Source organism: Neofelis nebulosa, chromosome 4 (genome assembly GCF_028018385.1).
Source record: "Neofelis nebulosa isolate mNeoNeb1 chromosome 4, mNeoNeb1.pri, whole genome shotgun sequence".
Taxonomy (NCBI): Eukaryota; Metazoa; Chordata; class Mammalia; order Carnivora; family Felidae; genus Neofelis; species Neofelis nebulosa.
The window spans coordinates 167,012,801-167,039,252 of NC_080785.1; the positions used below are offsets into that span (position 1 = coordinate 167,012,801).

General features: G+C 63.6%; 1 protein-coding gene and 1 long non-coding RNA gene across 5 annotated transcripts; one reads left to right on the forward strand and one right to left on the reverse strand.

The window, feature by feature from the left end:
* Positions 1–4: 4 nt before the first annotated feature.
* Positions 5–21,580, forward strand: MAP2K2 (mitogen-activated protein kinase kinase 2). Of its 4 annotated transcripts, none has more exons than XM_058729033.1 (11): positions 5–390; positions 3,949–4,159; positions 9,125–9,271; positions 13,060–13,137; positions 13,657–13,708; positions 13,788–13,912; positions 14,467–14,680; positions 16,524–16,588; positions 17,618–17,679; positions 18,686–18,793; positions 20,423–21,580. In XM_058729033.1, exons 1-10 carry the CDS (start codon positions 299–301, stop codon positions 18,780–18,782), a joined length of 1,143 nt encoding a protein of 380 aa, XP_058585016.1. In that variant the 5' UTR covers positions 5–298; the 3' UTR covers positions 18,783–18,793; positions 20,423–21,580. The 4 variants fall into 4 exon arrangements, with proteins under 4 accessions (XP_058585016.1, XP_058585014.1, XP_058585013.1 ...); XM_058729031.1 differs by lacking the exon at positions 20,423–21,580 and adding an exon at positions 19,196–19,449 and having other exon boundaries at positions 18,748–18,793; XM_058729030.1 differs by having other exon boundaries at positions 7–390; positions 18,748–18,793.
* On the reverse strand, positions 19,493–26,367 carry LOC131511146 (uncharacterized). Its single transcript, XR_009261352.1, has 2 exons — positions 25,941–26,367; positions 19,493–19,694 (listed from the first exon to the last, which is right to left on the reverse strand). It is a non-coding gene; the product is annotated as an uncharacterized LOC131511146 (long non-coding RNA).
* Positions 26,368–26,452: the final 85 nt, after the last annotated feature.

Consider the following 26,452-nt stretch of genomic DNA (forward strand, 5'->3'; position numbering starts at 1 on the left):
CGCGAGAGGCCGGTCCGCGATCTCGTCGCTCCCCCTCCCTGCCCTCGGCCTCCCGGGCTCCGGCTGCAGCGTCAGCCTCGGGCGGGCCTCCCTTGCGCCGGCGGCGGCTCGTCGGCCTCAGCCCCGGCGCCTCTCGGCGCCCCTTGGCCCCGGTCCGCAGCGACGCCCGCCCTCGCCGCCCCGGTGCCCGCCTAGGCCGCGGCCGCAGCCCCGGGCTCACGTCGGCGCCGCCCGCTCCCGGCCCGCCCCCTATGGGCCCCGGTTAGACGTGCCGCCGCCGCCGGCCCGCGGAGCCCCGATGCTGGCCCGGAGGAAGCCGGTGCTGCCGGCGCTCACTATCAACCCCGCCATCGCCGAGGGCCCGTCCCCCACCAGCGAGGGCGCCTCCGAGTGAGTGGGCCGCCGGGCTTGGCCGGGTTGTGGAAGGGGAGGGGGTCCCCGAGTGGTGAGGTCGGTAGGAGGGGGGGAGGGTCCCTGAATGCTGAGGTCGCAGGAAGAGGGTCCCTGAGTGGAGAGGATGGGGTGTTGGGCCCTGAGTGGTGAGTTGGGGCTGGGGGGGTGGGGGTGGGGGGTCCCTGAGTGAAGAGGTTGGGGTGGGGGATTCTGAGTAGTGAGGTCGTGGCAGGAGGTCCCTGAGTGGAAAGGATGGGATGCAGGGTCCTGAGTGGTGAGGTCAGCGGGAGAAGGTCCTGAGTGGAGAGGATGGGGTGTTGGGGCCCTGAGTAATGAGGTTGGGGGTGGGGGGAGGTAGGGTCTGAGTAGTGAGGTCGTGGGGTAGGCGTTCCTGAGTAGTGAAGTTGGGGAGAAGGTCCCCGGGTAGTGAGGTTCAGCTGCAGGATCCTGGGGGGGGGGGAGCCACCGCCTCTGGGGGCTGGAGCCTTGCAGACGCTGAGGCAGACGAGGGGACTTGGGGGACAGAAAGGAGCATCTGGGACCGTGGGGGTTCAAGGTAGCAGAGTCGTATTGTGTGAGGGGCACGTGCTCGTGAGGTCAAGCCAGGGTGACCCCTTGGCCACAGAACAAGTCCCCACTCCTGTTTCCCACGCTAAAGAGAGGCAGGGTGGTTCCAGAGGCCCCTAGCTGGGGTCTGTTTGCTGTGCCTGTGGTGTGACCCAGTGAGAACCAGGTGTGATGGGTGAACTGCATGTTGGGCACCTCTCGGGGGACTTGGCACTCTGGGCCCCGGGGGAGGGAGTCTTGGTGGCTGTGTGTGCAAAAGCTGACATCTTTTCCTGGCTCTGAGTTTGCGGCTCGACGTGGGGATGTGTTCCTTACTTTCAAAAACCTACTGCTCCTGCTTCTCACAGGAGAGGGCCTTCTTCATACTCCCTTCTCTGCCTCTTACCGTGGTTTCTGATTTCCATCCCTTCCAGAATTCCCCCCGGTAGAGGAAGCCAGCCATTGGAATTCCAGTGTTTTTTTCTTTCTTTCTTTCTTTCTTTTTTTTTTTTTTTAAATAACCACAGCTGAGTTGCTATTAAATTTAAAATGGATTAATCAGCTGACTCCAGAATGCATTTTAGATATCACAGGGCAATGCCAGAGACCTTGCAGAGTCTGGCCTCAAAAGCTGCCTCTTTAACTCTACGGGAAGGAGTCATGTCGTGTATGCTCATTGCTATGCCTCCTCTCTGTCCATCGGTCCTTCTCAGCCATTCCTCATCCAGGCGCTTGTTAACCAGGCATTCAGGGAGCACCTGCTCAGGCCCATGGTCCTGGCTCGGGGCCGTGAGCAGGGGCTTTGCAATCGCGCAGGACACGGGTTTGATTCCAGGCACTGTAACCCTCAGGCAAATTACTTAACCTCTCTGAGCCTGTTCCCTCCTGTGTGGGCCAGGACTGCAAGATCCCCGCCTCCCAGGAGGATCTGGAGAACAAAACAGGGTGGGGTTTGCAAAGCTCTGATACCCAGGGGCAGGCAGCCCCCTGCCTTCTAGCAGCTTCTTTGCAGCACCGGCCCAGATGGCATTGCCCGGCCAGCCGCAGACCATCTCGTTCCCAGCCTGTGCCCCTTTGCTCAGGCCTCTGAGTTCCAGGCTCGTTGCGGTCAATTGAGGGATTGGAAGGTTCCTGAGGAATTTCTAGTCTCCCTCTTTCATTCCCTGTTTGAACCCCTCAATGAGGTCTCCTCTATGGGGGTGATCAACCTTGGCTCAAAGGCCATCAGAAATTGGTGGGGGCGCCCGTTTGAGCGTCTGACTCTTGATTTCAGCTCAGGTCATGATCTGAGGGTCGTGGGGACATGCATTGGGCCCCACGCTGAGCACGGAGCCTGCTTAAGATTCTCTCCCTCCTGCCCCTCCCCTGCTTGCTCTCTCTCAAGCTTGTGCTCTCTCGCAAAAAAAAAAAAAAGAATTGATCGCCATGGACCACCTGAGGTGGCCCATTCTCCTTTAGAGACTTTTCTCAGGTACCCTCCCTGTCTGGTCCAGTAAGCCCCAGACCACAGCCAGTATTTGAAACGTGGCTTATCCAGATTCAGGGGAGACGGAGTAGTTAGTATCATACACGTTCCAGATGCCAAACACTTTAAAATTTTTTTTTTTTTCAACGTTTTTTATTTATTTTTGGGACAGAGAGAGACAGAGCATGAACGGGGGAGGGGCAGAGAGAGAGGGAGACACAGAATCGGAAACAGGCTCCAGGCTCCGAGCCATCAGCCCAGAGCCCGACGCGGGGCTCGAACCCACGGACCGCGAGATCGTGACCTGGCTGAAGTCGGACGCTTAACCGACTGCGCCACCCAGGCGCCCCTCTAAAATATTTTTAATTGCACACATGTAAAATAAAATAACTTGCACGTGTGGCTTTTATTCTTTTTTTTTTTTTTTTTTAATGTTTATTTTTGCAAGAGAGAGCACAAGTGGGGAAGGGGCACGGGGTGGAGGCGGGTGCACAGAATCTGAAGCAGGTTCTAGACTCCAGGCTCTCAGCATAGAGCCCAACTCGAGGCTCGAACTCACGAACCACGAGATCGTGACCTGAGCTGAAGTCGGACACTTAACCGACTGAGCCCCCTGGGTGCCCCCTGTTCGGTTTCTTTTGCACAGCACTGTGTTAGTCCTTGTGTGCGTTGAGCTAATGTCTGCCCACCTCTTACAGGGAGCTGCTTTTTACTCCCAAGATCTGGTTTAAAGTCAAGGCATTAGTGAAATTGCCTTATTGTCAAAATCCCTTGGAAAATTCCTTGAATCACCCAATAAAGTGCCGAGTACGTGGTTGGTTGTTTTACTAACTGGCTCCAGGAAGGGGCGCCTGGGTGGCGCAGTCGGTTAAGCGTCCGACTTCAGCCAGGTCACGATCTCGCGGTCCGTGAGTTCGAGCCCCGCGTCGGGCTCTGGGCTGATGGCTCGGAGCCTGGAGCCTGCTTCCGATTCTGTGTCTCCCTCTCTCTCTGCCCCTCCCCCGTTCATGCTCTGTCTCTCTCTGTCCCAAAAATAAATAAATAAATAAATAAATAAAAACGTTGAAAAAAAAATTATTAAAGATGTAAACTTGAGGGGCGCCTGGGTGGCGCAGTCGGTTAAGCGTCCGACTTCAGCCAGGTCACGATCTCGCGGTCCGTGAGTTCGAGCCCCGCGTCAGGCTCTGGGCTGATGGCTCGGAGTCTGGAGCCTGTTTCCGATTCTGTGTCTCCCTCTCTCTCTGCCCCTCCCCCGTTCATGCTCTGTCTCTCTCTGTCCCCAAAATAAAAAAAAAAAAAAAAAAAAAAAAAACGTTGAAAAAAAAAATAAATGCTTAATGTTCAGAGCAACATAATAAGAGCCCGTCCTCAGGGAGGGGGTGGAGTCCTCTGCACAGTACTTGGGTCTGATCTGTTCCCGCATCCTTCCAGCCACACATGTGGGGCCTGGCATGCGGCGGCCACACGGTGAGCCTGGCTGGGCCAGGTCATCTCTCTGTAGCTTGCATGTTCTTGGCTAGCCCTTGCCCTTGGGGTCTTTGCAGAGCAAACTTGGTGGACCTCCAGAAGAAGCTAGCAGAGCTTGAACTCGACGAGCAGCAGAAGAAGCGTCTAGAAGCCTTCCTCACCCAGAAGGCCAAGGTCGGAGAGCTCAAGGACGATGACTTCGAAAGGATCTCGGAACTGGGGGCTGGGAACGGTGGGGTGGTCACCAAGGTCCAACACAGACCCTCCGGCCTCATCATGGCGAGAAAGGTGAGAGGCGGTTGGCGAGGGCGGGCCCTGCACCCCTGCGCGGTGCAGTAGCGTGTGGTGGGGCAGGCCTCTGGTTTCTGATCCGCCCAGGGCACTTGGGCACTCGGGCACTCGCCCGGGCCCTTAGCGAGAGCCGGCCCGCTTGGGATGCGGAATGCCCGCCTGCCTCGGGCTGCCCTTCCTTTACCGACCGCTGCCTTCCAGGACTTCAGGTCACGTTCCCAGAAACATCCGGACTGGGACAGACCGGCTCCCTCTTCTGGGCTCCCAGGCCACGGTGCAGCCCCCTGGCTAGGTGGGCGAGAACCCTCCCTGAGAGGTGTAGGGGTGGAGAAGAGGAGGGTGTGACCATTTGGGGATTGGTGACTCCTACACGCATAACCGGGGGACACAGTCCGTGTGATAAATCGCTCAGCTCATACAGGCATAGCAAGTCAACCCTTTCTGGAAGCCCGTGCCCCGGTGGTTCCCACCTGTGTTTTCAGAGCCCCGAACGCCCCGCGCCCAGGTGGGTCCGCGTGGGTCCTGCCTTCCCTGGGTTCGCCGTGCTCCCTTGCCACTGGGATTTAACATCGTCGCTCTTTCTCCTGCCCCCAGAGCACCTCCCTCCCTCCTGAAACCTATTTCTGTCCCCTTCCCGCAGGCAGCCTTTTCAAAACCAGAGCAGCCCCAGAAGTCTCTGGTCTGCCGTCACCCAAAGAACAGGGGATAAAAAGGCAGATGTGAGATTCAGGGGGCGGTCGGGGGAGGACTAAGAACAGAGAGCTGGTCAGAGTTGGCTTGAGGCACCAGAGAGTGCTCCCGGGCCAGCTGAGCAGTCTCCTGGGACGTGCCTCATGGTAAGCCTGAGCCTGGGAGCTTGTCCACACCTTTACGGACGAGCCTTCGGAGTAAGATTCGGGAGCTTGAGCCTGGGGCCCGGATGAGTTCTGCTGCACGGCCACGGTGCTCCCTTGTGATGGGTGCTCCCCTGTGACGGGTGAGCCGTCGCCGTGAGGGAAGTGGGGTGAAGTCTACACGGGCACTGCCAGTCTTAACAGCTTCCCACGCGTCCAGAAGTCCTTCAAGTAAAAAGTTAAGAGAAGAACAGGTCTAACCTATTGGGGAGCAGACCTCCAGTTTTGTTCCCCGTAGATTGTGGCCTCTCGGTCGTGTGGGCCCCGTGTGGCTGCCCGCCCAGCACGGTGTCGGAGCGGAGCTGTGCCCGCGGGCACTTGGTGGACGCTTGGAACAAGAAGGCCGTCCTCGCAGCCAGCGCAGTTCGGGGCTGCGACTCCACAGGCCCAGGAGCTCTCTCTTAGCCAGTCAGCGGAGGTCGTAGGCTCTTTTGAATCCCATCCGGAAGCCCATTTCACCCAAGAGGCCGGTTTGTTTTTATTCAGCTGGGGGCGTAGGTGGGAAATTGACACGCAAAGCGGTTTTTGGGAGACCGGCCTCGGTCGTTCCCCCCATTACCCTGGGTGGATCCCGAGTCCCCGCGTGCTGGGTCTGAATGCCATGCTTTCTGAGTACAGAGCTTCTCAGATCTGCAAATGCAGCCCGCCAGCCGGGCTGGAGTTCGAGGGCCAGGGTGGGCTTCTCCGTGGGCCAGCATCCTTTGTCACCCGCGTGGCTCCGGTCCCTTTGATCGACGGAGGTGGGGGGACGTGGAGGCTGGTTACATAAGCCCCGAGTGAACTGGTCTGGACTTTTACAGTCACACTTGATTGTGTTTTCTTGGCCGAAGCACGGCGTTCCGACCCCTCGTGCCCTAGGAACCAAACCTGTGTCAGTCGGGCCAGGAGAGTCTGCAAAGATCACGTTGGTTCCGTACGTGCCTCCCTGGACTGGTAGCGGACGAGTGAGTTTGGGCCTTGTGTTTGTGCGGCCCCCGGGCGCCCGCTTGCCTCCGCGATGGAGGTTTTGTGGCCTCTGTAAGGCCACATCGTGGGACCAGCTGCCATCTCTCAAGTGCCCGGCCCACGGCCGAGCCAGCGTTATTTATGTTCTGGTTTAAAAGGAGCAACAGCTCCACTTTACACACGGGCAGCCTGACGCTGGGTCGGGGCAGCGTGTGAATTGGCTGGGGTGGGCCCCTCTCAGGCTGGCCCTTTGCAGTCAACCCTGACTTGATGGGCGCTATCAGCTTGTGGCGTCCAGAATTTACTTCCCCCCCATCTCTAGCTCGCACCTCCTGGCCCCCCATCGTGCGGAGGAGATAATCTCTTTACATCCCGAGATGGTTTGGTGTTGGGTTTGAATGCCGAGCTCCAGCCTTATCTAGTCCTTGGCGTCTGCATGACCCCAGGGCAATGGCGTGGAAAGCGCGTGGTGTTGGTGTTCGGGGAGCCTGGCCCCAACACGGACTTGCCCGCCCGCCAGCTGAGTGCCGCCGAGAGCAGGATTTAACCTCGCGGCACCTAGACCTGCCCCTCGGCCCTCCTCCCACCGGGGTTGATGTCGGGAGTTGTGAACGCATGTGCTCAGAGACGTGCCCCTCGCTCCCCGCTCCAGCTTTTCCCCAGACGAGATGCTGGCAGGCTGGCTCCTAACTGATCTGGAAGGCTCGCTCTACAGTCTCGTTCGCCCCCGTGTTCTCTCTCCAGCGTCCTTCCCGAAAGCCTTTGACTTACCGTGGCCTTACTTCATGTTAAAGGCTCCAACCCCAGGCATCCGGGGTTCCGTCCAGCTGTGCCCCCTTCTGCCCACTCTTCCTCTTCTGCGAAGCCCGCAGAGTTCTAGCCCTGCAGCTCGGTCGTTCATCTGCGGCCCCTTTGAAGTTCTCGGTCGAGAGCCGCACCGTCCGTGGCAGCCGCCCCGGTCAGCCTTGGCCACGGAGCCGTCGGGACACGGTCGGTCCGGCCGAGGTGTGCTGTCCGTGCAGGGAAGCGCGTTCCGGGTTTCAGGGACTCGGGGTGGGGAAAGCTCACAGATTACGCGTTGAAACAGTAATGTTTTGGTGCATCGCATTGAGTGAAAATACACGAAAAATTCCTCTCCTCTGTTTTCCTTGTACTTTTCCAACGTGGCAGCGGGAGGGTTTAAGACAGAACACACGGCCTGTTCTCTGGGGCAGCGCTGGCCGCCATCAGCCCACATTGCTCATCCCTCGGCCTCAACCAGGCCCTCTTTCTGGGCTTTTGAGAGGAGACCGCTGCCTCCTGGGTAGACCGCCGCGCTCCTTTTCGGAGCCAGCGTGTCGCGAGTGTACCCGCCGGGCAGGTGGTCCTGCAAAGGAGAGAGTGTCCCCGAGTCCTCGGACGGGTGGCCGCGGGGGCGGGGCGGTGCCCAGGCGTGCGGCCAGAGCTTGCCCCCGCAGGTGGCAGCGACAGTTCCCCGACTTTGCTGGGGAAGGTGAGGGGCGCCGGGCACCGTGCCACTGCGACCCACCAGTCACGGCCGCCAGGGTCATCGTCACGAGCTGACACCATGTGCCACCCTGAACTCAACAATCACACCTTCCTGGTGCCCTCAGTCCGCTCTCTGCCCCCCGCGGAGCACCCATCCCCCACCATATCCGGCCAACTCTCATCTGGCCTTCCAGGCCTGGGGAGCCTCCCCCCAGCCAGTTGTCTCCCCTGCTCCCTCCGAGCAGGTCTTTACCACTCCCTCTGCCCATCACAGGGACTCCATGCAAACGTCTGAAAGGCTCAGGCACCCTCGATCCTTTTCCGCCTCTCCCGTTTCTCTTGTCCTGTCGCGGTGGTCAGGGCAGCCGAGATCCTCAGTGGCCTGGACAGGGAACCACGGCCTCAGCTCTTTCCCGGTGGGCATTGCTCTTGGCGCTTTGTCACCTGCGTCGTCCACCTCTCCAGATGCTCCTTTGGTTTCTCCACCTTTTGAATCTCGAGGTGACCGTCCCCTCTGCTGACTTAAACTCAGGTGAAGGGGACCTAGGACCCTCGGGTGGTGGCCCGGAGCTCCCTCCGTGTGGGGCTGCGGGACTCCAGAAGCAGACCCCTGGCGGAGAGGGGCGGAGGTCCCGGGCCACCCTGGGCTGGTGCTTTGGGTGACTGGGGGGGAAGATTCCTCTTACCAGACCTCCCCTGTAGCCAAGTGAAAATGTTTGCTCCATTGAGGTTTGTTTTAAAACAGCCTTTCTGAGATGTACTTTACGTGCCACACCGTTTACCCTTTTGCGTGTGTGTGTGTGTGTGTGTGTGTGTGTGTGTGTGTGTGTGGGTTTTTGGCCCCACCTCCCTTCCTCCACTTACCCTTTTTTCTTTTTTTTAAATGTTTATTTTTGAGAGAGAGAGGGAGACACAGAGTCTGAAGCAGGCTGCATCCAGGCTCTGAGCTGTCAGCACAGAGCCTGACGCGGGGCTCAAACTCCCGAACTGTGAGATCATGACCTGAGCCGAAGTCGGAGGCTCAACCGACTGAGCCACCCCGGGCCCCCCCACCCCCCACCCCCGCTTACCCCTTTGAAGTATATGTAATTCAGTGGCGTACATTCACAGACCTGTGCATCTGCCACCACCATCTATTCTAGAACATTCCCTCTCCCCAGAAAGAAACCCCATCTCTGTCAGCAGTCACCTCCCCGGCCCCCACGAGCCCCCTTCCCGTCCGTGGATGAGCCCGTTCCGGACGTTTCGCACACGTGGACTCACACCCTTTGTGGCCTCTCGTGGCCGCTTCCCTCCCCGAGCGTCGCGCGTTCGGGGTCCGTCCGCGGGGCGGCGGGTGGGGGCGCCTCGCTCCTGCTGGCGGCCGAGGGACGTGCGCGTGCGCGGCGGACACACCCGAGTGAAACGCGTGTGCGGCGGATGCTTGGGTGGCTTTCGCGTTCTGGCGATCGTGCGTCCCGCGTGCACGCAGCGTGCGAGTTCGCGTGGACGTGCGTCTTTGGTTCTCTAGGCGCCTGGAAGCGCGTCGCTGTTTCGAACGCTGTGGCGGGCACATCGGGGCCGGGGCTCCAGAGCCCGCTCGTCGCGGGTGCCCGTCCGAGGCCCGGTCTCGAGCCCCCTTCCCTCTCCCTCGCAGCTGATCCACCTGGAAATCAAGCCGGCCATCCGGAACCAGATCATCCGCGAGCTGCAGGTGCTACACGGGTGTAACTCCCCGTACATCGTGGGCTTCTACGGGGCCTTCTACAGCGACGGCGAGATCAGCATCTGCATGGAGCACATGGTGAGTGGCTGGGGGTCCCTGCCCGCCACCCCCGGGCCCGTGTCCTCAGACGCCAAGCACCGTGGTTCCCAGGGTCCTTCCCGAGGTGCCCCAGGCCGGGTCGGCGTGTGCGCGCAGGTCCCGTGGTTCTCTGCCCCCGTTCCGGCCTCGCCCCTCCCTGGGCGCGTGGCAGAAGCCGCTCTGCCTCGTCTTCCCCACCGGCCGTGTCCTGGCAATGCCCCGTGCTGTAAGGTAGCTTATTAAACACTCCTTGATGGTGGGCACGGGCTGATCCCAACCCGTCCCAAGCCACAGTGAATGAAATTTCCTTCCACGAGACGCGGGATAAAGTCCCGAAGCTGGAGTTGCCGGGCCCAAGGCGTCCAGCAATCTCGATGGACGTCTCCTAGGTGCCCTCCGAAGAGAGAGCTCCGTGAAAGGCGAAACCCCGCTCTGCCCCCCCAGCTCAGGCCTGCGGAGTCAGAAGCTTCGGGGTGGAACACGGGCACCTCTCTTGTTTCAAACCACCATGGCTGATTCTGACGGGCCCCCTTATTAAGAAACCGTGGTCTTGAACGTCAGAACTGGGTGGGATCGGGTGTAACAAAAGCAGAAGTGGTCAGAGCTGAGGGCCCTGGGAGGAAATGCTGCCCACCCTGTTCCGAGCCGAATTCGTCAGGTGTGGGGCTGTCTGCCGCCCGGCTCCCCGGGCCCTGGCCCTGTGGGGCCCTTGCAAAACCAGGATGCTGTGGCCTTAGGCACGGCGGCTTCGGTTACGCCTCGCAGGCCTGCGCTGTCCCCTCCGACGGTGTTGTAACGCGGGCAGGAAGTGAGTTTCAGCAAGCTCCGTGAGCGCTCGTGGTGTAACCGTGCCCCAGACGGGGTGCTGCAGGCCCCAGGCTCCGGGTCAGGCAGCGCCCCGCCCGCCGGTCGCTGCCAGTGAGCGCCAAGGGCAAGAAAGGTGGTCGAGGCAAGCCTCTGCCTCCCCTCCCTGCTGCCCCGGAGCGCGGTGCGGGTCCGAAGCCGCCACCTTCCCTTGCAGAAGAGGCCCCGCGTCCCACCTCGGCCCCCTGGCCCCGCTTCTGTTCTCGGTTTCCTGCCGAGGCATCTGCGCCCCGGCGACGCCGGAGAATGGGCTGCAGCGATGAGGGGGAGGGGCAGGGATCCCGGCTGCTCGCTTGCTCGTCCTCTACACATTCCTGGTTGGGTTCTTTCGGTTTGCTTCTATCACGAGGGCGGGAGGGAGCTAGAGTGAGCGTGTAGCACCCGTGAGAAGACGCGGTCAGGTGAGGCCCGCGCTCCCCACCTGCCGCGGGGGTTACCGTGCACGAAGCCAGGAGGCCACCGGTTTTCAAGTTTTGGGTGAGCCCAGAGGAGGGGGCGGTCTGGGCAGGGAGATGACAGCACAGTAACCAGGGCGGGGGTGGCGGGGGGCGGCCCCCAGCCCACTGCCCTTCGTGGTGTTTTCATGTCACACGATCCCCTCCAGAGCCGCATTCCCCAGGGTTTTCTGTCTCTCCGTCATTCACTCGTGTGCCATATTGGGCGACAGCCTGGGGTCGGGCGTCCACGCCACCGCTCGCCTCTTGGCGGCATGGCTGGGGACGAGGTTCTCGCCTTCCACCCGTAGAGCTGGGGGGCGGGAGAGCCAGCCTTCCGCCAGCACCTGGAGCCGAGGGCAGGGGGCGAGACTACCTGCGCAGGTTTGCGTGCGAATTGGCTCCTGTGTCCAGCCGGGAGGACTCCGGCCCCCGCTTGCAGCAAGAGACCCCCAGCTGGTGACGAGCAGCGTGGATTCCGCACGCAGGGATGGTCTCCCCTGGCCGGCCCATGGGGTGTGTGGGGCTTAGAAGCAGCGGGCCGGTGGTTTCCTGGTGGCCCGAGGCTGTCGCTGGGGCCACTCCGGGCACGGACCCTGCAGACAGCGGGTACTTTGGGGGGCAGCCTGCTGACTGTTCACAGGCACCTCTTGGTGTTTCCTGGGGTCTAGTCAGATCTGAAGTCACACCTCCGCCTGGCAGGGAGAGGAAAGGGTGATGATCCCCACCCAGGCCGGGGACAGAGGTGACTGGACGACAGGGCGTGTGTGCCCCGAGCACGAGGCTTCCTGAGGAGAAAGCACGCATAACGGGAGCCGTTTAGGTACATTTGTTAAACTCCGTGTTTCCCCGCGCATGTGGATGCCTATTCAGATACACAGAAAGATCTGGAACAATAGAAGTCACGCTTCAGGGGAGGCCAGCGGACTCTCCAGGAGATTAGGGGGTGACGTGCCTACAGTTGAGGGTTTTATAAGGAAAGTATTCATGTAGCACCTGCTTGATCAGGGTACAGTTCCCAGAGCATTTAGGACACCCTACACAGAATGAAAGTGTGGGATGCTGCACACGTGTGAGATTTGGGGTCAGAGACACCCAGTTGTGCTATATCTCTGCCACTTCCTGTCAACGTGGCTTGAACGATTTACACTCAGTGCAGACCAGGGGGGTCTCATCCGGGACTGCTCTTGCCCCAGGGGACACCGGGCCACGTCTGGGGACATGTGTGGGACACGTGTCGCTGGCAGGACTGGGCAGTGCCTGGCCTCCCGTGGCCTCTGGGGGTGTTCCCCCCTGGACATCCTCGTTTATAAGCCTGTGGTAGGTCCGTGACAATTAAGAATGAAAGGAGCTGTGTCAGGAAGCAGGGTTATGGTTTTAAAAGAATTTGTTTTTTGATTCTTCTAAGATTGGTTGATACAGGAGAAAACAGGAGGGCTGGAAGGAACGCCCCCGCCCTGCAGACAGAGCGGGCTGAGCCAGGACGCCTGGTCCCGAGGGTGGCCGTCTAGGCACTCGAGAGTCACGTGCAGGTTGTAGAGGCTTCATCGTGTATCGGGTTTTCTAGAACTTCCCACCCCTGGCCTTTCTCACTGGGCACGACTCGGGTAGAAGTGCTGGAGATACGGGGCCCCGGCACCCCTGGGATTTCAGGCTCTCCTCCCGCACCCCTTCCTCTGGCTTCGAGGAAGCCGCGTGGCTGTAGGCGGCCCGGAGCCGCTTGCTGGAGACCGTACCGGCCCGAAGCTGCCCAGCGTTGAGCTCAGATGCTGGCCCCCCGCGCTTGGAACTTAGTGGGTCCATCTAGCGTCCCAGGGGACCCAGTGGGCATTCCTCAGAGCCCCACCTAGGTTTGGTCTCCAGGTTTGCTGTCCCACAGCCTGCGGATTTAAGGCCATGACTGGGGTGGGGTGAGGTGGGACTCAGACTGGTAGGACCCGTGCCCGTCCTTTGAAGGCAGGACGTATCTGCGCACAGCGGCGAGCACGTGACAAGGCCTGAGGGACGGGGGCCCGGGAGCCGGGAGGTGTGGGCAACGGTGTTTCTCCTGTGCTGGTGCCTCCGGGCCCCCGCTGCCCTTCTGCCCGGTCTGCCTCCGACCTGCAGGAGGAGAACCCAGCCCCAGAAGCTGGCTGCTTCCCTCCGCCTGCTGCCAGTGTGGCGAGCTGGGGAGGGCTGAGTCCTGGGCCTCGCTTTCTGGGAGGATGGGCCGCCTAGGACACTGGCCGGCACTCTCGTTGCTTCCTTACTGGATGGGCTGTCCCGAGGGACCGGAGGGGGTCCCTGCTCTTGACCAGCGAGTCGCGCGTCTGGCTGTGGTCTGGCCTCTGTGTCCCGTGGAGGAGATTGAGCTCCAGCTCCTGGCAAGCGGGGAAGTGCTCCGCTGTCCTGCCTGCTTCCCGGTGTCCCTCTGGGACTCCTCCTCTGCACCGCAGGCCCCGCCTGGCCCACCGCCCAGAGCCGGCTTTCTCCCCTCTGTGCCGTCCCTAGGACGGCGGTTCTCTGGACCAGGTGTTGAAAGAAGCCAAGAGAATTCCCGAGGAGATCCTGGGGAAGGTCAGCATCGCGGTAAGTGCGAGGGCTCCAGGCGCACTCCCCCTGCACCTCCCCCCACCCCGACCCCCCAGGGCTGCCGCACCTCTGGGGCGGGTGCGTGCACCCACTCCCGGCCCTGGGCTCCGCACGAGTCTATTCTTGTCCTGGCCCCAATTGGAGGTCCCCGTCTCTGGCAGCCGAGGGGCTGAGCAGGTGGCACCTCTTTGCACATGGGGTGGAGGGACGCTTTCCTGCCCCGCACGGGCCTTGGCGCCCCGTGGGTGGTACCCCACAGGGCTGTCCTCACGTGGCGAATTAGCCATCAGCCTGCGGGACCTCGGTGCAGCCCGGCACGGAAGCTCTCAGCAGACGGTGCCCGTCGGGCTGGCGAGACCCTCCGGGCAGTGGGGGCGGGGCGTTGTGGCCGTCCTTGCCACTCTTCTCGCTTGTCCCAGCCTCACGTGGGCTCCTGAACCCGTCCCAGTCAAGTGGCCCCTCGGGTCTGCCCGAGACGCCGCCCTGCTCACCCGCTCCCTCCCTCCCGCCCCGCAGGTTCTCCGGGGTTTGGCGTATCTCCGGGAAAAGCACCAGATCATGCACCGAGGTGAGCGGGCCTGGGCGTCTTGGCGGCGGGCGGGCCAGCCGGGCCGGGCCCCCCTGACCTGCAGCTGTTGTGCCCGCAGATGTGAAACCGTCCAACATCCTCGTCAACTCCCGAGGGGAGATCAAGCTGTGCGATTTTGGGGTGAGCGGGCAACTCATCGACTCCATGGCCAACTCCTTCGTGGGAACTCGGTCCTACATGTCTGTAAGTCTGTCAGGGAGCCTGCGGGCGTCCGTACCCTCCCCTCTCCTGTCAGCTCTTCCCTGTCTTCCAGAAGCTTTACAAAAGCCTGCGGTTCTCCGTCACACGCTTTGTGTTTCTGCTGGGGTCCTACTTTCCATCCAGATTCTAGTGACCTTGTCTTCTCACTCGGGGCCTTCTCTGGAAACACCTGCCTCGTTCCTTTCCGCCAGCATGAGAGACTAAGTGCAGGGCTGGGGTCAGTTAGAAAGTGGCCCTCAGGTGTTTTCAGAAACATCTGGGGGTCCCGGGAGCAGACTCTGAGAAGTTAGTCTTGGGATTGTAGCAGAGTCTACGCTCTGCCCCTTCGTGGGCTGGTCATCCTTTTGCAAAAGTGCCAGAGGTTCGGGTCTCGAGAGCTGTTTCAGCCCCGGCTGGGAGCCTCGCTGTCCCAAGGCGGTGGAGCGGGGGATGGAATTGCCTTCTTCGCGTTGCCGGTCTCGGGAGGGTGGCAGGGCCGGGACGGGGCCGCCAGGGTCCAGCTTCCGTCTGGGCGTTTCTTTCTTCTCCCCCGACAGCCAGAGCGGTTACAGGGCACTCACTACTCGGTGCAGTCGGACATCTGGAGCATGGGCCTGTCCCTGGTGGAGCTGTCCGTCGGAAGGTACCCCATCCCCCCGCCGGATGCCAAGGAGCTAGAGGCCATATTTGGCCGGCCCATGGTTGACGGGGCAGAAGGAGAGCCTCACAGCATCTCACCACGGCCGAGACCCCCTGGACGCCCCGTCAGTGGTATGGCCTGAATCTGCAACTTTGGACTGGACAGGCAGTGTTACCCGTCCAGGGTATCCCGGGGCACCTGAGGCTTGTGGGGACGGCCCCCCCGGACCCGGTCCTGTCCCCCACGGGGTGTCCTGGGCACCTGAGGCTGATGGGGACAGCCGCCCAGACACGGTCCCAACCAGGGGCAGCTGCACGGGTCAACCAGCTGTGGGGCATCTAGAAACTAACCTCTCAGCCAAACTGTCATTTGGGTGGTTTTTCCAGCACTTTATTCCGGAAACGCTCAAATGTAGAGAGAGGCCCACGGGGATCGCCCAGTGAGCACCCATAGGCCCACCGCCTGGACTTTGGGCGAAGGCTCTGCCGTTCGGAAACCGAGACTGACTCAAGTCGGATTCAGTCCCGACACGCAGCGCAGGAGGGAGCGGGAGGCTGGGGGGCGCGGGGGGCCAGCTGGGCTCCCAGAGGACTGTCCGTACCCGCGGCGGTCACCTGTGCGGTGGGGGACTGCCCGGGGCCAGAGAGCTTCAGGCTGGCCCTCTGGCCGCTTTGGAGGGGCGAGGGCGAAGGGTCACGGCAGCGTAATTAGGAAACAGCGCTCAGGGCTCTGCTGTCTTTCTTTTCCTTAAGTCAGGTGACAGGAAGGGAGCGGAGGGAGTCTGAAGGAGTGTGCCGTGGACAGCGGCTGGCCTGTGCCTTTGCGTGATACTAGCTTTACAGAGAGACTTCACACACCGTGTGACTTACTAGCTTAAGGGGTGCAAGCCAGTGGCTGTCTGTGTCTTCACAAGGCTGTGCAGCCGTCACCACTGTCTGGTTCCAGAACATTCCATCACCCTAAAAAGAAGCCCCATCCCCGTCAGCCGTCACCCCCGCCCCAGCCCCTGGCAACCACGAGCCCCCTTCCCGTCCATGGACGAGCCCGTTCCGGACGTTTCACACCCGCGGACTCACAGCCCGCGTGGCCTCTCGTGTCTGGCTCCCTCCCTGAGCGTCGTGTGTCCGGGGTCCGTCCGCGGGGCGGCGGGGGCGGGCGCCTCGCTCCTGCTGGCGGCCGAGTGTCCCTGTGTGTGGCGTTGGGTCTTCGCTGCCCACAGGCGCCGGCAGTCCAGCAGCGGTTTGTGTGGTGTTTGCGAGCCCGGCTCCTCTCCTCTCCTGGTGCCAGACCCAGGGGGTCCGGGTGTCTTGGTTTTCTCCCGTCTCCCGCCCCCGTGTGTGTCCTCGGGCCCTGGCTCCGTCCCTCCCAGCACCAACTCCCAGATGGCATCGCGGGCACTCCGCCGAGGCCCCGTCCCGGCAGGGAGAAGCCGCAGGGGGTGTCGTGCCAGGCCGCCTCGGCCTGCCAGCGCCTCCCCCAGCCCCAGCTCGCGTGCCTGTTTCAGGACAGGGGACAGGAGGCGAAAGTCCAGCGGCCAAACCTGGCCCTGGCCAGCTGGGCCAAAGACAAGGGTCAGCTACCCCCAGCCGCTCGTCCATCCTGGGCAGCGTTTGGGGCCTGATGCCGCCTTCACCCGCGGCTCCGAGCAAGGTCACGCTGCCCTCCTTGCTCGTGGTCACCCCCCACCCCCTGCCTGTGCGCTAGAAAGCAGGGGCTGTGACTTTGGCACAGCCTGGAGGCAGCACCGTGCCAAATGTGTGACTTCTCAAAAAACACTCCTGTTCGTTTTGGCGTCTCGTCTTGTTTTGTTTTGTTAAGTCACGGGAGGCTCAGAAGAGAAGCCGCTTTGCCAGGGAGGCAGGCGCAGTAGCCGGGGGCACGGCCAGGCCGCCGCCTCTGGTTCAGGCCGGCGTCGGGGGGAAGGGTGCTCAGCGGACGCCCGCCTCACCCCTGGGTCTGTCTCTGCCCCTGCAGGCCCCGGGACGGACAGCCGGCCGGCCATGGCCATCTTCGAGCTGCTGGACTACATTGTGAATGAGGTGCGTACCCGGAGCCCCCGGCCCGGCTGCCCGGGGGCGGGGTAAGCCGTTTGGCTTGGATTTGCCCGCGTGACCCAGAGGAAGGAGCTGCAGGCACAGACCGGAGCTTGTCGCGGGGGGGCAGGTGGCGGGACCGCTTCCCTCATACACACGAGTGAGCCGCGGGCACGGACGGGGGCGGCTCCTCGGGCCTGGAAAGGGCTGAGTAGGGCCTGACCCTGAGGCCCGCCCTCCCAGCTCGGTCAGGCCACCCTTCCTGGGCGTTGCGTGGGCTGCAGTGTGTTCTCGGTGGCCCTTTTGAGTCAGGGCGGAGAAACAGGGCGGCCAGGCTGCCTGAGGCCCTGGCTCGGTCCGGGGCTGGGCGTCCAGTGAGCAGCTCAGAGCAGGGTCAGTGATGACAGAACAGGACGGGCTGGCTCTGGTGACACAGCCCTGCACCTGGCAGCCACGCCCGGGCCCAGCGAGCACGTCTGTCCTCCCAGGGATACTCGGCACTTCCCACCCCTGCTGGGTTTCACCGGGACCGTTGGCCCACAGCCTTCCCTGACAGGGGCTTAGCCCCACACACACCTGTCCCCACCCAGGCGCCTGTGTGCTGGCTTCCCCAGCTTCCAGGCCCGAACCTGGAACGAGCTGCCCGCCCCCCCCACCCCCCCCCCCCCGGTGGTCCCAACCCCCTGCTGGAGACAGGTGGCCCAGACAGTACGACGCACATCTGTAAAGCGGGGGTGGGTCCTGTCTTTTCCCCCCACAAGCAGCTGTGATCCTGAAACCAGACCTTTCCAAAGACAGCCCTGAAGAGCCTGGCCGAGTTGGCAGGGCGGGTGGGGAAGCTGCTGGAAGACGGGGTGGGGGGAGGGTGCCTCTCTAGCAATGAACGTGAAAGGACTGGGGCCAAGGGTGGTGCCTTCTGAGGGTCCCCGAAAAGTGCTGTGCTGTCCCCGCGGATGCAGGACTGGCAGGTGCCTCTCCCCCTGATTCCAGAACCATCCTTGAGTATCTAACCCCCATCTCTCTGTCCGCCCACAGCCACCTCCCAAGCTGCCCAGCGGTGTCTTCACCCAGGACTTCCAGGAGTTTGTAAATAAATGGTAAGGTGCCACCGCCTCCAGCACGGTCTCGGGGCGGGATGCCAGGCCGCCAGGGGCCCCGCCTGCCTCCCGGGATGGCCGCCCACACCCTGGCCACCGACCCAGATGCGCACTTCCTTCCTGGTCCGGGGCCGGGCCCCTCTGCTACCGATGGGCGCTGCCGGTGGGTGGCCGTGCCTGGGGGGCACCTGGAGCTCACCCGAGAACCCAGACGGGTTCCTTTTCGAGGCTGCTGAGTCGTGGTAGCCAGCTGGTGGCCCCATCTGGTCCCCAGAGCAGACCAGGATCACGGGCCGTTTGGAAATGATGCCATTCCCGCCTCACCTTCCACCAGCAAGCACCTCCGTTTCCTAGCCTCTCAAGCCCGTAACTGCCCCATCTTCCACATGAGCCTTCCCAGTCGCTTCCTGGCAAGTGGCCACCTTTTCTTGCCGCGTCAGCCCGGGCCTGGGGCGCGCAGGCTCCAGAGCAGGAAGGGGGCTCGGAGCCGCCCCTCACCCTCAGGGCCGTCCTGCACATCAGGATGAGCGGGCCGGCAGGGCGTCCCACACAGCAGCACACCCGCTCCTGGTGGCAAAGCCACCACTGGCCCTTTGCATGACCGCTGGCCAGCACGCTGCAGCTCAAATCCAGTGGCGTGTGTCCATGTTTCTGTACCGATTGCGTTTTCTTTTGTGTTTGAACAGCCACCATTTGGCCTCTGGCTGGTTTGAGCAACGGTTCTTAGGGGCAGTTCTGCTTTTTTGAAGGAAAAAGTTCCATTTTGACACTGGGGCTCCCAAACTGGGGACATTCGTTAGCAGTGTAGCCACGTTGCCGCTGGGCCTGACGGAGCAGCAGCGGGGGCGTCCCCACGGCCTCGCCCCATCCCTCTTGCCCTTCCGTCCCCGGAGGTCGTGCCCTCCCAGCAAGGGGGCAGCAGAGCAGACTCCGTGCCTTGCCGCATCCAGGCTTTGGACCGGCCAGGCGTGGGGACCGGGCTGACCCACCCCGGCTCCGCAGGCAGGTCTCCGCGGCCACCGGCTAACGGCCCTGCCTTGTCTTCCCACCCCCTGTCCTCCTCTCCAGCCTCATTAAGAACCCAGCGGAGCGAGCCGACCTGAAGACGCTCACGGTGAGTGAGGCCGCGGGTTCCGGGCCCCGGGGGCGCTCCTCGGGGCGCGTGTGGGTCTCCTCTGCTCCGAGCAGCCGTGGCGCCCTTGGCTCCCAGAGGAGCGGGATGGCCCAGCTGTGCCCGTGGTCGGGGTGTCCGCGCCTGGGAGTGCCGGGGCCCTCATGCTTCTGTGCGGCTCCCGCCTTGGGCCTGGCGGGCCCCACAGATCGGGGAGACCTGAGGGCCGCCGGCCTCCCTGTGCGGCGTCCGGTGTCCTTGAGAGGCCAGGTGGGCGTCAACTCCCCTTCCCCCCGGCAGGGTGGGGGCGGGTAGGGCTGCCAGCCCATTGACCTGGGGCATTTCTCTCTGTGAATTTGACCCCCTCTGCTGCCGGGCCTCCTCACCCACAGCCACCCTGCCAAGCCTGGGGCGGCCTGCTCTTCAGGCACCTCCACGACACGAGACCGTGAGGGTCGCACCTGCTGGTTCTCGGTCTCTGGTGCCGAGCGTCAAAACACGAGCGTCTCTTAATTATCGGAACGTGGTCTTTCCAGTGAGGGAGCCTCAGCCTTCCCGCTTCCTCCAGTTAGCCTCCACCTCAGGACCTTTGCAAAGGACAGTGCTTCTCCCCAGGGGACGTGTCCCGGGCCCCTCTCAGCTGGCCTGGCTGCTTCCTGGGGTCTCCGCTTCAGCCCCTCCTCTGACGTGTCCCCAGACACCTTGCCTCGGCCCACATCCTCTATTCGTTCTGGTGACGGCCACCGTCTCCTGGTCGTGGGCGCCACCGAGAACGCCAGGCGGGAAGGGTCTGCGCGCGGTGACTCTTCCGGAAAGTCTTCCGACGCGGGAGGTGTCCCAGTAACGTGTGTTAGAGGCACGTGTGACGTCACAAACGCCTGTTCGTTGTAAGATACACGAAAATCTGTGAAATAGAGAAACTGATGGATGGCGGGGCCCCCGCGGCGCCCCTCGGGACTCTCTGTCCCACTTACACCCTGCTGTGGGACCGACTTTTTAACTTCCCTTCTCCCCCGTTCCTACCCCCTGCCTACAGCGCAGGCAGCAGCTGGGGGTCCGGGTGTCGCGTGAGGAGACCAGACCTGCTCCCATGGACCCCAAGCCCCCAGGACCCACCCCTCCCAGCACGGCCCGTTGGGAAAGCGTCGCTCACCCCCACCCCCACCCCCACCCCCCGGCCTGCAAACCAGGAACCTCGGGTACTGAGCTGTCCTGCGCAGGAACTGCCAGCCGCGTGCAGCTTTCTAAATTACTTGAACCGAAACAGAAGGCCTGGTTTGGCTCCTCAGCCACAGGAGCCACGGGTAAAGGCCTCGGAGCCTCCCGTGGCCAGTGGCTGCCGCAGCAGACAGAACGTGTCAGGGACTTCACTGTCCTCCCAGAGGCCCCTGTCGCTCCAGATCAGACGTTCTCACCCAGGGGTGACTGTCCCCGGGGGACACGGGGAGGTGCCTGGAGATGCTTGCGGGCGCCAGGGCCGGGGTGCCGCTCAGCCCCCCGCGGACGCTGCCAGGGGAGCCGCGGCGCCGGGGGGGCACCTGGGCCCGAGGGAGCAGGTGCGGAGCGGCGCCCTGCGCGCATCCGGACAGCCCGCCGGGCCAGCTCGTTGACGGGCTCCTCCTTCCCTTCCAGAACCACACGTTCATCAAGCGGTCCGAGGTGGAAGAAGTGGACTTCGCCGGCTGGTTGTGTAAAACGCTGCGGCTGAACCAGCCCAGCACGCCCACACGCACCGCCGTGTGACGGGGTCCCCCTGGCGCCCTGCTCTCCCCCACCCACCCGCCCGTCTCCAGGGAGGGCGGCCCTGCTCCTGGCGCCTTCTCAGACCTGCTTCCTTAGGTTCAAAACAAAACAGGGAAAGAAAAAGCAAACTGTGCCCATCGTACTTGTTCCATGTGTTCTGGGGGGTCAGCCCCTGGCCCAGTCCCAGGGCGGGAGGGCCGCCCGGGGATGCAGCACCAGCCCCGAGCCCTCCGCCCACCGCCCACCGGGGGGGGGGGGGGGGGTGGCACCAGGAGCCGGCCTCACTCTCTTCCCAAGGGAGGCGGCCTTGGAGGGGACCTCTGGACACCGGCGTCCTTCACCGGACAGGGAGGGGCGCCCCCGCCCCCTCCCCCCGACGCCCAGCACTGTCCCTGGAGACGGCCGTGGGGTCGGCCCCTCTGCCCTCCCCACCGCCTCTTGTCACTCAGCATCCCGTGCCCTGCGCCTCAGGAGGGACCCGCTCAGCCCTGCCCTGTGCTTGGGGGACAGACACTTCTGACTTCACGGCAGCGAGCCGGCACCCGGCAGAAAGGATGTGGCAGGTTTCCAAGCTGTCGGCGGAGCCAGCAGACGAGGCCTGTGCCATCCCCGAGCCTGCACACCGCCAGATGCGACCAGGTGGCTCCTCGTGTCCCCTCCGCTTTCCCAGATTCAGGAGTGACTGCCCAGGGCGGGTCACTCAGGCCGTCCACGGGGTCAGCCACGGCCGCTGGGAGAGGGAGGTGGTCCCGGTTCCTCGTCCGTCGGGGCCCGGCCACGCTGCCCCTGGAGCCGCTTCTGAGACTTTCTGTCCTCGGAGCCCCGGAGAAGACGGAGCTGGGAGCCGAGGGCCCCCCCTGGACGCTGCCCGCGGGCTGGGACGAGCCGACGCTCAGCTTCGGGGAATCGCGGGAGGAGCCCTCGTCTCCTGTGGACACCAGAGAGACGGGTTGCTGGCTCCTTCGACTGGCTTTCAGGGTCCTCCACTTCCCAGATCCCCCAAAGTCTCACCTGGTCGGGAGGAGAATAAAGATTAGCGGAAGTCGACCGGTGTCGCTCTGTGGGGCCTGCTGGGAACATGGTCAGCATCTGGGCAGCGGGCGTCTGACGCTGGCCGCTGACCCGCGGCCTCTGTGGCCTTGTGTCGCACACGCCCAGCCCGGCTGCGGCCGGCCAGCCCCCATTAACGGCTTGCCCTTTTCAAAGACTGAGAGACCGGGTCCCGAGGGCTTGGGGGGGATCTGGAGTCGGTGGGCTGAGGCCCGCAGGGTCGACGACAAGCTGGTGCAAAAGCAGGGCGACCTCCAGGGTCAGGACCCCAGAGGGGTGGGTGCCGCCCTGAGACCTCCCCTCAGCGGTGACCCGAGGCCGAACCAGAGAAACTGGCACTTTCTCGCTCCGTCTGCCCCAGACCAGGCTCCTGGAAAGCTGGGGGCTCGCCCGAGCCTTGGGGACGGACCTAAGTGTCCCCTCCCCGACCCGTGTCCCCTGCAGGCGCCCGGCAGTCCCCACCGGCCGCCAGACAGACCAGGTGACAGTCCCTGTTGCAAGGGGACAGGCTCCTCAAGCACTTAAGAGCTGTTGGCTTGGGGGTCCGGGCAGGAGGTGGTGTCCAGGTGCTTCCAGGCCTGCCCGTGGCCCGTAGAGTCGGAGCCGATCACGCAGCCGTGGCCCCTGGCTCCTCCTGGAGAACTCGGCACAGCCCGTACGGGAGCGGCACAAGGACACCCCCTCCGTGTCCGGGGCTCCTGTGGACACACGGGGGCGACGCCAGTGACCCCTGACACCCCCGCTGTCTGACCTCGTGGTCCAAAAACAATCACGGGAGGAATCGTCTTGGGATCTTACGCGTTGGGCGCTCCCTTCGTTGGTTTTGTGTTCTCTTCACTTCTGTTGGTTTTTGGCGCTTGGTTTGGAGGAAGAAAATCCCGAGCGGGACCCCGTTGGTGCGGAAGCTTCTTCTGGCTGGATGTTTTCATCCATGGGAGCCGTACTGCACGTGAACACGAGCGCCGTCCTCTACGTCCCCGGACAGCCGGGCTCTTGCCCGTGGCGTTTGCGCCTCCGCACCCGCTCCGTCCAGCCCTGTGGCCCGCGTCCCCTTCCTGGTGTGAGGAGCCCCAGGGCCCGCAGGGCGGAGCGGAAAGGAGGTGTGCGGGGTCCCGGTGGCCCCGTGCACGTCACGCGGTTGGGAGATCTAACCTCTCAGCCGCGCTTCACGCCCGGGAAACAAACGGGAAGGTAACCGGAGGGTCTGTTCGATTGGCCCCACTGTAGGCAGAATGTCACCGTTTTACCTTGTGTCCGCTATGGGAGAATGAGCAGCGTGGTCTTTGACATTCTCCTCTCCCCTCCCCCACCGCCACGAAGTCTTGGGGACCTGGTAGGTGTTTTGCCCTCACGGCACATCTCAGACCCGGCACGTCTCGGGTGCCGGTGCCGCCCGCAGCCCCGGGGCGGCGTTGGGCAGCACAGGCCCAGCTCTCCATGGGGATGACCTTGGCCCCTCAACCCGGGGCCACAGGGCCACGCCTGGGACACCTGTGGTTGTCCCACGGGGGGTGGGGCCGGGGAGGCCGCTGCCCAATAGCGCCCGGGGTGCCCCGCGGAGAAGGGTCCCAAATGGCCACGGTGGCCAGCGGCGGGTGAGGGGAGGGAGACCCTCCGTTAACTATTTGGAAAAGCAGCGGAGTCCGGGCCCTGCTCCCACGAGACCTCAGGGTAGATCCCCGAGGGGTCAGACGGTGCAAGCCAGGGTGAGCCCCACGTGACTCCCTTCTCCCGCCCACTCAGTGTGTCTGTGTGTGTGTATTTATTATTTATTTTTAAGCCAGCTCCACGTGGGGCTCGAACTCTCCACCCCGAGACCACGAGGCTCCTGCTCCAGCGACTGAGCCCCTCAGTGTGTGCATTTAAATGGGCGCAGTACCCCAGGACCTCAGTGGTCACGTGATTGTGGAAGGCACTCTCCTGGGGGCTCAGTGGAGGCCCCTAACCCAGGGAGTCTCACCTAGGGCAGTCCTGCCCCCCAAGAGACACAGGGCGGTGTCTGGGGACATCTGTGGTTGTCATGACCAAGGTGTTCCTGGTATGGGCGGGAGGGGGTTGGGAGCCCGGGATGCTGCTCGGCCCCCAGAGCGCCCAGGCCGACCTCTGCAGGAACGACCCACCCCAGGGGACACTGCCCGGGGTGGGGGGGGGGGGAGCCTCATTCAGCCCCAACCCCTTCCCCAATTTGACGGTCCTAGAGGCCACGGTCGCCCAGCCAGCAAAGGTCAGCGCCTGGACTTCCCGCAGCCCTGCCTGGACTGCGTCTGCGTCCCCACAGCCCTGCCTGGACTTCCCGCGTCCACAGCCGGGGATGCCGTGTGGCAGGAGGGATGTGGGCAGAGGTGGCCCAGAACCTTCTGGAAGGTGGGGAGTTCGGAGGAGTGCGCTCAGCCAGCAGCCGGGGTGGAGGTGTGTGCCCCCGGCAGGAAGCCTCAGGTCAGAGGCGGAACTCGGCCTCCCTCTGTGGGCCGCGGACTCCGGGTTAACAGAGGTCAGAGGAAACTGTGACAGGGTTTCCCAGAAAGCGGGGTCCGCCGCGGGGTGGGGGGGCGGAAGGGGAAGGGGCCCGGCCCGCCCCCCTCCCTGGCTCCAGCTGACCAGGTGTGCGCGCCCCAGGCCAGGTGGGGGAGGACCCGCCTGGCCGGCCATCCCCATGGCAACGCAGGGCCCAGGGCCGGCTCCCGAGGAGGAGGAAGGAGGAGGAAAGGAGGAAGGAGGGCCGGAGGGAGAGGCCTGGGCCCCACGGCTGGCTGCCTGAACCGGGCCGAGGCTCAGTCTCGGGTTTCTGCCCGGCCTTCCCAGGGGACGGAGGGGGGCCCCGGAGGGAAGGACTTGGAGAACCAGAGGCCCCAGGTGAGGGACGGACCTCGGCCCGCAGCCCCGGCTCCTCCCGTGAGACACCCACCCCACGGTGGTGGCCGCGGGACCCCGGGAGCCCCACAGCATTGCTGCCCCCCCCCCCAGCTCAGTGGCCTCAGGGAGGGTCCTGCCCCCCCAGGGAGCCTCCCTTCGCTCCCTGTCCCGCCCGCACGGGGTCAGCCCAGGCTGCCCCTCCCCCAGGAAAGAGCAGACCCTCTCCCTTCACCCCGACCGCACCCCATAATGTGGGCGACACGTTCAGCAGCTCTCGGGACCCCTGTCCTTCCTCTCTGACCCCCAGAGAGGCTGCGCGACTTGCCCAAGGTGACCTGGGACCCATGTGGAGGGTCCAACCTGGCCCGGGCCAGACTCCGGCCATCCTGCCTGCTCCGCACTCGGTCACCGTCTTTTCCCGGGCTGTTCTGCGGTGGGGTCCACAGAGCTGGACGCAACTCCCAGCGCCCTCCAGCCTGAAGGCAAAGCGAGGCCGAACGCCACGGACTGGCTGTTCTCTCCGAGAACTGGCTACACACGAGGGTCGCCGAGGGCCCTCAGGGGCAGGGAGCCCCCCCCCCCAAGCAGGGAGCAAAGCTGGGCAGTGGGGCCCTAGAACACGGGCCCTGGAGATGGGCCTGGCAGGGGGCGAGGCAGGGAGACGGGGTTCAGAATATTTCACGACTGTCCAGCAGAGCAGTGACCGCCCCCCAGTAGACGTGGGAAGGAACCTGGGGTCACGAGGCCCCCACTGTGCCTGGGGTTGACCCTTTCATCTCCGTCGCTGTGGTGGGACACAAGGAGGCCGGGACAGCGGCTGCCATGTCAACGTCCCGCTGGCCTTGGGCACGGGACTGGGTGGGGGCCGAGCGGGGAGCCAGGTCGCTTGGACGTCTGGCCAAGACACCGGTACTTTGTGCCAGGGCCGGCTGCCGCCCCGCGAGCCAGGCAGTCGTGTCAGACGAAGGGGCTCAGGAAGACGAGTTAACGGGGAACACGATGCACAGAGCCCAGCACGGGGGTCCAGTCCCAAGGGTGGCCGTCCCCTTGGGGGCCCTGCCAACCGTGCCGGAGGGGACATTCATGGATTGACAGGGGGGCCGGACCTCTGATTGCAAAACAAGTCATGGAGAGCTGGGTCCAGGGCAAGGCCTTGGACTGGAGACCCCCCCTCGTCCTCCCCTGGGGCCAAGCCCTGAGGTCCGTCCCTCCACAAATACCCTGGTCCAGGGGGCCTGCCTCGTGTGGAAGTCAAGGCCGGCTCCTGAGAAGCTGTCCCGTCCTCCCTGCCCCGCAAAAGACCAAGCCCACCCGGCACCGCTGTCCGCTGCCCCCACGGTCCCCGTTCTGCTCCCCTCTGAGCCTTGTCACACTCTGTCCCCTCTGCGCCTGCCCGGTTCCTGCTCACTGACTGGTGGGCATCTGCTCAGAATTCACCTTCTCAAGGCCAAGGCGTCTCCCCTGCTTCCCCACCCCAGGTGGCTGCATTCCCCCCTCCACTCACGTGCAAGCTCGTGCAGGGGTCAGTCACCACACCGCTGTCCTGACACCCCGCTCCTTTCCTCCAGTGACGGGCTTGGGTTTTTCCACGGGGACCCAGAAGCTCTCTAAGCACAGCCACGTCAGCACCCTCATGCCAGTTTTCCCCCCTCCCCGGGGACCCAGGGTGCAGGTGCAGAGGCTGCCCAGGGGTCCTGGGCATGAGAATGGGAGAGAGGTGGGAGGGGGCAGAGGAAGTGCAAATGTCTCACTCACTCTGGCCTCCCTGTCTGCACCTGCTGTTCCCCGGTTCTGGAAGGTTCTCTCTTCCATCACCCCTCTCCACCCCCAAATCCGGCTCAAACTTCAGGCTCAGGACAAACATCCCGGCTCAGGACAGCCTTCTCCTTCCCCTTCTTCCCTCTCCCCACCCTCCCCCCCCCACCCCACTCCCACCCTCAAGGGCCGCCAGACCTTCCGGGGAACCTTCAGCACCATTGCTGGTGTGATTTTTCCGTCTCCCGTCTTTGTGGCCTG